Source organism: Trachurus trachurus (assembly GCF_905171665.1).
Source record: "Trachurus trachurus genome assembly, chromosome: 5".
Taxonomy (NCBI): domain Eukaryota; kingdom Metazoa; phylum Chordata; class Actinopteri; order Carangiformes; family Carangidae; genus Trachurus; species Trachurus trachurus.
Window position 1 is genome coordinate 744065 of NC_139896.1, and position 9733 is coordinate 753797.

The 9733-nt window shown below is 40.8% G+C and overlaps 1 protein-coding gene across 1 annotated transcript in view; it reads left to right on the plus strand.

The window, feature by feature from the left end:
• LOC310986444 (protein polybromo-1-like) overlaps positions 1-8552 on the plus strand; it is a gene marked incomplete at its 3' end in the record, with an annotated part of 40565 nt that extends 32013 nt beyond the window's left edge. The window contains exons 25-30 of the mRNA XM_083972352.1: positions 609-810; positions 2189-2390; positions 3211-3279; positions 6637-6686; positions 6929-7142; positions 8389-8552. Of these exons, the coding sequence (XP_083828478.1) occupies positions 609-810; positions 2189-2390; positions 3211-3279; positions 6637-6686; positions 6929-7142; positions 8389-8552 (901 nt within the window). The remainder of the gene's footprint in view (positions 1-608; positions 811-2188; positions 2391-3210; positions 3280-6636; positions 6687-6928; positions 7143-8388) is intronic.
• Positions 8553-9733: the final 1181 nt, after the last annotated feature.

Below are 9733 nucleotides of genomic sequence, written 5' to 3' on the forward strand. Positions count from 1 at the left end.
ATGAGGTCTGGTGTTAAGCCAGGCTGCTTATTCAGATCAAACCACTCAAAACATTTAACAGAAAATAAAAACGTATTACACAAAAATCCCAAATATAATCCCAGAACGGTGTCAGTAACATCAACTACATTTCTCATATTTTTAAAAATTCTTTACTGTTAAACAAGCGTTTGAATTTGTGGATTGATTGGCACATCTTCAATTCCAATTCACACTGCTTACACAAATACATTGATCTTTTATTTGACATGCAGTTTTCCTCCATTTGTTATGTTGCAGCAGCGTTTCAGCTCCGGTCAGAGTCCTGGTCGAGTATTTTATTCAGTTCCTTCCACCTCATGTGTCTCATTTTGCTCAGATATGATGACGAGCTGTAGGGTTTTATTTAGACAGGTGTGTGTCGTTACGAATTAAGTCCAAACTGTTTAATTCAACACATCTGGACTCAGATGAAGCTACAGAAGCCTCTCAAAGATGAATAAAAGAAACGATCTATCTATCTATCTATCTATCTATCTATCTATCTATCTATCTATCTATCTATCTATCTATCTATCTATCTATCTATCTATCTATCTATCTATCTATCTATCTATCTATCTATCTAGGAAGCTCATCGTTCCCCAGAAGGAGCCGTCTCCTCTGCTGGACAAGAAGATCGAGGAACTTGAGGCCAAGTTTGCCGACATGACGGACGAGGAGCTGGAGGACCTCGGGGACGATGACGGAGAGCTGGCCGACCAGTCGCTGCCTCAGATGCAGACGTCCATGTCCAGCGACATGGACGTCCTCCCCTACACACCTCCACAGGTCGACACAAACACTGCAAAAACTCAATTACCAAGAATATTTGTCTTATTTCTAGTCAAAACTAATCTCATTACACCTAAAATATGTATATTATACATATACATACATAGTTATACGTTAAAAGCAGCTTGTTTTTAGACACTTTTTACTTCTTTCAAGTCTATTTTCATTTGAAATAAGTAGAAAAATCTGATAGTGGAGCAAGTTTTTCTTTCTTATTACAAACACAAAAAACTTGCTTTCACTGGCAGATTTTTCTACTTATTTCAAGTGAAAATTAGTTTGAAACAAGTGAAAATGATCTAAAAACAAGTTCATTTTTATGTGATGAGTCTTATTTTAAGTGGAAAGAGATTAGTTTTGACTAGAAATGAGACAAATATTCTTGGAAAGATGTAGAGTTTTTGCAGTGAACCAACATATCTGAGCTAGGGATGTCACAATTACTTGTTTTTACAATTAATCGCGGTACTAAACGCCACAATTAATTAATCGCAAAGATTCCTAAATACCGTCACTTTCTGAAAAAAGATTATGTAGCCTATGAACTGTGTCTGCAGATGTGCACCAAAGTAAAATGCACAGATACTGGTCCATTTACCTACGTAACATTGGATTGGTAGGAATTTGAATGCTAGAGTGTCATTTGTAATTTAAAAAAAAAGATTAAAATTAACATAAACATTTGATTTTGAAGACAATTAATGACTTAACAATAATTGGTCATATTTTAACAGATATTTAGAATATTTTATAATTAGTAATGTATATTTGAACTATATTTGATTTTACACATTCATACTGTTGTGAAATTAATTAATGCATAATAATCGTTAGGGCTGGGACGATATGCTTTTCTCCCGATTCGATTCTTCTACGATTTTTTGGATGGCGATTCGATTTAAATTGTGATTCTACGATATTGCCGATTCTCTCTATGATTTTTAGTCTTTAGCATTTTTAACATTTATCTGCACACAAACACTGTAGAAGCCTATAAATGAACATACTCCATTATAAAGTGAACTTAAACCCTTTTCACAACCTGGACTCTCTGTATGTAAAAAAGGCGAACAAATGCACAATATTTAAAAATATTAAAAAATATATATATATATATTAAAAACAAAAAATAGATAAAAAAAAAAATAGATTTAAAAATCGTCAAAAAAGATATTGCGATATTTATGTGAATCGATTTTTTCTCCCGCCCCTAATAAACATGATAATCGTAATACCGTGATTATTTCTCTGACAATAATCGTACCAAGAACATCTATAATCGTGACATCCCATAGTCTGAGCTGAAGCTGTGAAAGGTTTTGGTTGGTTGGTTGTTTAGTTGGTTGGTTTTAACGGCTGCTGTGTTGGTTTTCAGTCCACGCCGAAGTCCATCAAAGGTTTGTCGAAGAAGGAGGGATCGAAGCGTAAGATCAACATGAGCGGCTACATCCTGTTCAGCAGCGAGATGAGAGCCGTCATCAAGGCTCAGCACCCGGACTTCTCCTTCGGGGAGCTGAGCCGCCTGGTCGGCACCGAGTGGAGGAACCTGGAGAGCTGCAGGAAGGCCGAATACGAAGGTAAAGGGACAGTTCCCCCTATAGTCATACACTGCAAAAACTCAAATATATTACCAAGTATATTTGTCTTATTTCTAGTCAAAACAAATCTCATTCTACTTAAAATAAGGTCAAGGTCAAGTTTATTTTTCCCCTGTCCCTCATCAAACTCATCAAATACACAATCCAACAACTCCACAACGCTCTGGTGGACAAGTTGTGAGCTGCACATTCACCACACTATGAGATAATCATGTAACATTACGATTAGGTTTGTTACGACACCAGTATACCAGGAGATTTCCACGATTCTCGATACTTATACTACCATGATTTTTTTTTTTAAAGAAAAGAAAAGAACAGGACCCATGTGCTTCTAAATTCACTGGGCTACTTTAATATTAAAAAATAAAAATAAAAAACTGTCTCACATCAAACTGTCTTGTATTTAAGCTCCACTGTGATTCAACAATGTCTCAACCTGCCGTTGGAGCAGAATGAGGTCCGACTGCATCACATAACAAACGGAACACAAGCTCGACTGCAGCCGCACCGACACCATGGACTCAGACTCACGATCGTATACAGGAATCGACAAAGTTGTATATCTGTGTCTCAACAAAAACAAAAAAACTCTACAACAACTCTGTGTGGTAACGTTGTGTTATTATCTCATAACATGGTGAATGTGCAGCTCACAACTTGTCCACCAGAGCGTTGTGGAGTTGTTGGATTGTGTATTTGATGAGTGATGAACCTACTGCTGTGACTATAGGAGGTTATGGTGAGAGGAGGACCTGACTAATAAATGTGTAACTGTCCCTTTACCCCTGTGTTTCAGAGCGAGCAGCTAAAGTGGCGGAGCAGCAGGAGAGAGACCGGGCTCATCACCAGACCTCTCCTAGAGCAGGTGAACCTCCAGTAGGGCTGTGATGGCTGGTAACCCCGGTAACCCAGGTAACCCAGGTAACCCCGGTAACCCCGGTAACCCCCGGTAACCCCCCAGGATGCAGGTGGAGCCCCAGAAGCTGTAGAGTCTGAATGAGAAGCTGCTACCTGATGCTGACCCTGTCTGCATGTTCATCATCATGTTTCATCATGTTTAACACCGTCTGTCTCAACCTTCACAACAGTAAAACATTTTTTTTTTTTTTTTTTTTTTACCAAATTCTGTTTTTTCCGTTTTAATTTTTGGAAATTCAGTTTTTTTTACCTTATACTCTTATTTTCCTACCAAAAAGACTGTGTGTTTTTAGTGTTAATGACTAAAATGTTCACAAATTAAATTAAATTAAATTAAATTACATTACTTTTACCCTCCTGATGTCCTCCTGGGTCAAGGAAGGAAGGACGAAGGGTAAGAAGGAAGAAAGGAAAGAAAAATGGAGGGAGGGAGGGAACAGATTAGGTCAAAGAAGGAAGGAAGGAAGGGGAAGAGGATTGTGGAAAGAAGGAAGGGAAAAGGAAGGAAAGAAAGATGGAGGGAGGGAGCAGATTGGGTCAATTCGGTCAAAAAGGAAAGAGGAAATAAGGAAGGAAGGAAAAAGGAAGGAAGGAAAGAAAGGTGGAGGGAGGGAGGGAACAGATTGGGTCAAAAAGGAAGGAAGAAATAAGGACGAAGGGAAAGAAGGAAGGAAGGGGAAAAGGATTGTGGAAAGAAGGAAGGGAGAAAGGAAGGAAGGATGGAGGAAGGTGAAGTGTGAACGTCGTGGAGGGTTGAGACTGAGTCCATGTGCATCAAAGTGTTTTTACTTCCTCATGTGTCTTTATCTCTGTTCATCTGCATCATCACCATGGCAACATGGTCTTTAACCCTCCAGTAGATTACACTGTGATGCTGCTGTACTGACGTTAAAGGAACAGTTCACCAATTCAATTCAATTCAGTCCTCATGCTGATGAATACTCGAATACTCGTTCCTAGTCCAACCAGAACTTTATATGAGAGTAATAACGTCCATAAAACTACACAACAACCCTTTAATCTTCCTCCACACTGCTCGTCCACTGCAATCCAAGTGTCCTGAAGGGAGATAGTCCAGAGTTTACTGGAAACATCCTCATTTAGGACATTTTTACATTTTTACAGCCTCAATAGTCCTGTAGTAGTGAATTTACCTGGTGACTTGCCTCAATGTCTGGAAACGATGGTGAACTATTCCTTTAACAGCTTTAATTCTACAGTAGTAGGATTAAAGCTTGTGGTTTACATTGTGATGCTGCTGTAGTGACATTAACAGCTTTAGTCAATACACTGCAAAAACTCTACATCTTTCCAAGAATATTTGTCTCATTTCTAGTCAAAACTAATCTCTTTCCACTTAAAATAAGACTCATCACCTAAAAATTAAAAATTAACTTGTTTTTAGATCATTTTCACTCGTTTCAAACTAATTTTCACTTGAAATAAGTAGAAAAATCTGCCAGTGAAAGCAAGTTTTTTGTGTTTGTAATAAGAAAGAAAAACTTGCTCCACTATCAGATTTTTCTACTTATTTCAAGTGAAAATCAGCTTGAAAGAAGTAAAAAGTGTCTAAAAACAAGCTGCTTTTTAATGTGATGAGTGTGTGAGAATGATTTTAAGTAGAATGAGATTAGTTTTGACTAGAAATAAGACAAATATTCTTGGTAGATGTAGAGTTTTGCAGTGTGTAGTAACATTGTGCTGCTGCTGTAGTTGCTGCATGTTTGACTGCTGCATGTGTGACTGCTGTGCTGCTGTGTTTGTGTTGCCACCGCCCCGTCCTGCAGGCCTGGGGGGGGCCTTCAGCTCGGCTCTGGCCCGTGTGAGTGTGACTGGGTTACAGCTGCATCACATGGGGGGGGCCGTCTTCCACCAACACCTCCTTCCTGCTCTGCCCCGCTTCTCTGGAATGACCTTCTTTGGTAAGAGCTTCCTGTTTCCTGGAGGGGAAACCTGCAGTGATTGGCTGAGAGCCCGAGGCCTCGGCCGGGGGGGTTGGTTATCTGTCCTGGTCCAATCAGCCACTGAGACAAACTCAACCAACTAAACCTGATATTGAAACTATTAGATTGATAATTGGCCTTTCTGACTTTAAAGGGACAACCAGGAGTTTTGTTAAAGCAAAGTGTTTCCACGCTACATCTATGAGCCTCCGCACCGTGAAATTCTTTGACCGGTGCAAGACAGACTCATGTTTTCATTCATCAAGAATTAAAGTCAGAGGTTGGAAGACGATCACATACCGTCGTAGTTCCCACCATAAACGGAGATTCGGCGGCGTTATTCTCATGACTCGCCACGAAACCGAAAGTAAAGAAACGCTGGTCGGCTCGCCCAGCATTTCCACCACCACTAATAATAACAAAATAACCATAGAGACAAAACCATATACACTGCTCAAAAAAATAAAGGGAACACTTAAAGCAGATATCAGTGGAATGTTTTTGTTAATATAAGTCCTAAATAGTCCTATTTTCCGTCAGCAATCACTTACATGAAGTATTTCAGCCTAAACACGAGTCTCTCCGTCACTCTGCTCTGCTGTAACCCGAGGAGAAAATTTTCCTTGTGGGATACAAGTGTTATCCAATGAGGAGAGAGAACGGCATGAAGGGCTGTGTGTGCAGCCAAGGGATGCGCGTGAATGTGGTGACGTAGCACGAGGACCAATTGATGCCTGACAAGGGCGGGGGCTGCTAACTCATGGTGCGTTCAAAGAAACTCGTACTTTGTGTTTTTCCTTCCTGTGAAGTCATACCAGTTCGATCTGGTACGAGTTCACGGGTCGGAAGTTACGAGTGGCCGTTATAGGGAACTTTCACAGACAACAGGATGGTAAAAACACGAGCTACGGGTTACCTGGAACGCTACCAAGTCGTAGTTGTGACTTGAAGCTGTAACTTACGGTTTCAAAAGCCTGCCTTGAACGCAGCATTAGCCGAAACGGCCGTGAAGCTGATATCTGCTTTAAACAACACATCTTAGATCTCAAAACATCTTAGATCTCAATTAATGAAATATAACTTGGAGTTACAATGTGTTGTTTAAGTGTTCCCTTTATTTTTTTGAGCAGTGTATTTATAGAAAATGGACCATTAACAAGTGGTAATGTAGATTCATCCACATTAATATCAGACTTTTTTATTGTCGCAGAATTTTTCGTTCTGCTGACGGAGAAACTCCTTGTTGTCCCTTTAAATAATGATCTTGATAATAAAATGTATTATTATTATTATAATAAAGCTGAACCAGCATGGTTAACCAGCACCGAGACTGACTGAGTCTTCATGTTGAATCTCTACAGGAGTCAACAGTCTGGGAGGAGCTGGAGCTGGGAACGTCCACGGATCTCAGGTAAACCTCACACCTGGATCATCAGGGTCCAGATGTTCACCAGGTTTAATCTGGTCACATTCTGGATCATGGATCGGATCAAATCTTGAAAATGTTTTTTTTTTTTTTTTTTATAATCACATTTTTATTTTCATTTTCATTAAGTCCAACAAAATTCAAAAAAGATGTGTAAATGTGTAAATGTGTAAACTCCAGTGTGTATCGACCAGAGAAGTGACAGCGCTCCTCTCCTCTGTGAGCAGATGGGTGTGATTGGTCCAGGCCAGCAGGCCCCGCCCCCTTACCCCGGCCAGGGCCAGCTGGGCCAACCGGCGCTGCAGCAGCCGTCCACGCCGCTGTTCGTGGCGCCGCCCGCCAAGTCCCAGAGGCTGCTGCACTCAGAGGCCTATCTACGATACATCGAAGGTCTGACGGCCGAGGCCCCCACCGTCAGCAAGTGGGACCACACGCTCTCAGGTCAGTGATTGGTCGACACGCTCTCAGGTCAGTGATTGGTCGACACGCTCTCAGGTCAGTGATTGGTCGGCTCATAAAGGCCCAATCCCATTTCTCTTTTTTACCTCTACCCCTTGAAACGGAGCTACAAGGGGTAGGGGTAGAAAGTCAACCCCTACGAATTGGGACACCCCTTCAACAATCACATACGTCATCAGTAGTCTCCACTGGCTTTTACGTAAGCTGATGCGGCGAGCTTTTGCCAGAAATCAAATAGCCGTGTACTATATAACTTAATTAAAAAAAATCTAACTTAATGCAGACTGATCGATTCATTGTAAAACATTTATTTATTGATGTAAAAGTGGTGATGTCTGTACGTACAGAGCCCAGAGGCAGCGCTGCTCTTCTGTCCAAGAATACACATGAAGCTTCACTTTTCAAACAAACAATGCTACTGCCACAATTGTTAGATTTCATCAATGAGACCAACATTTACCTGCTAAAAAGAATTTAACAAGCCAGTGGTAAACCTCTAAAAACCTGAATCAGCGATCGCCTTCTCTCCTGGGATGACGACGGAGGTTGGCCGGCCGTCTATCCAAGGCCGTTTGCTCTCATCAGAACTTATTTACATCACATTCATAAATTCACCATTAAACATTGTGTTTCTGTTTCTTCTGGTTCAAACACAACAATATTCAATGTACTGTATCGCACAACTTTAAAGGGATACGCCAACATTTTTTTTTTCGTGTCTTGCCTCACTCCCGAGTCCATGACCAGCAGATAGACACCATCCTTTCCACTGTGCGTGCAGTAACAAGGGAGATAGAGCCGTATCGCCGTAATTAGCTTAGCTCAAACACTGGAAGTGTATAGGTAGTGTTAGCCTGCCTCCACCTAAAGTCGCTAATTAGCTTAGCTCAAACACTGAAAGTGTATAGGTAGTGTTAGCCAGAGTTTAGAGCTAAAATGAAATCAGCTTCTGACTGCTGATTTCAGCTCGGGTAGGAGGCAGGCTAACACTACCCATACACTTCCAGTGTTTGAGCTAAGCTAATTACGGCGATACGGCTCTATCTCCCTTGTTACTACACGTACAGTAGAAAGGATGGTGTCTATCTGCTGGTCATGGACTCGGGAGTGAGGCAAGACACGAAAAAAAAAAGTTGGCGTATCCCTTTAAAAATAGATCAATATTCACTTCACTTGACCTGTGATAACCCTGATAAATATGATTTTAATCTTCTTGATCTTCTCTCAGTTCAAAAACAGGACGTGCGTCTGACTAAAGAGCAGGAGAGCAGGCTGCCGTCCCATTGGCTGAAGAGCAAAGGAGCCCACAAGACGATGGCCGACGCCCTGTGGCGCCTGCGCGACCTGATGCTGCGAGACACGCTGAACGTCCGTCAGTCGTACGGCCTGTAGCTCCGCCCACTCTGAGCCTCTGTAGCTCCGCCCACTCTGAGCCTCTGACCTCTGACCTGTGAGACGGGGAGAGACGGTCACGCTCACTAAAAAATGTTGTTCTCTTTGTGTTTTCATCTAAAACTGTGTTTGCATTCATACGAGCTGCTTTTCTGTGTTGAAGCTGTTTCTGTTTTGTTTCTGTTTTGTCTTGTTTTGTTCTACAGCAGATGTTCTGTTCTAAGTACGTTGTTATGGATACGACTGTCATTCTGTCATGGATGCCTTCATGCTTTCACGATTAAACTGTGAACTGTTGATTTGTCAGTGTTTGTTTTCCTGAAAATCCACTTCTGACCGAATCCTTCACAGATCCAATTGTGTATTAAAGACAATTAAATATTAGTCATATATATATCTATACTATATCAATAATATGAGTCTGTGGCCGTTGACTCGCTGTTTTGGGAAGGAAAATAAAAGCAGTAAACTAATAAAATGCGGTGAAACTCTTTAATTTAAGGAATATAATTTAAAAGAAAGTCCCAGAGCCATTAAGTTAACATTTTGCTTCTATTGTATTACAAGTTAATGTCTATTTTATAAGTTTTATGTTGGTGAACACTTTTACTTGGGTAAAAAATCGGAGTGTAACAGGCCTGGTGATAAGAGGCTAATTAAATGTGTAAGCCACAACATAACCATACTATTACGAAAGTAATATGAAATTTTCACTAATGTTGTTGACTTCCTGTCTCCTAAAGTGGGCGTGGTCACCGTCCCTCGGATTTATAAAAGTTTTAGTAGACAAAAGTGAGATATTAAATATAAATATTTACACAGCTAACGGTCATATAATATTTAGCATGACGAAAATTATTAACGTTAGCGAACGTTTGTTTGACGTTGCCTAGGAGATCAGTGCCAGACCATGGATGTATTATATTAGGGCCAGACAGCGACAGGGCTGGAACAAATAAAAGTTCATTTTCTCCTGATGTGTCCGTCTGAAAATGCCATTTCAGTTTTAAAATGTTCAGAAGAGACGTGGTTTGTGAAGAACGAGGCCAATATTTACTGAAGTTACTGTGGGGCGAAACAATCGACTATAATCATTGTTCATGGAGTCAGGAGAAGAAGAGTATCTTTGAAGGAGCCAAACAAGGGGGCGTGGCTTAGCGCGGCGTCATGACGTCTGCGCA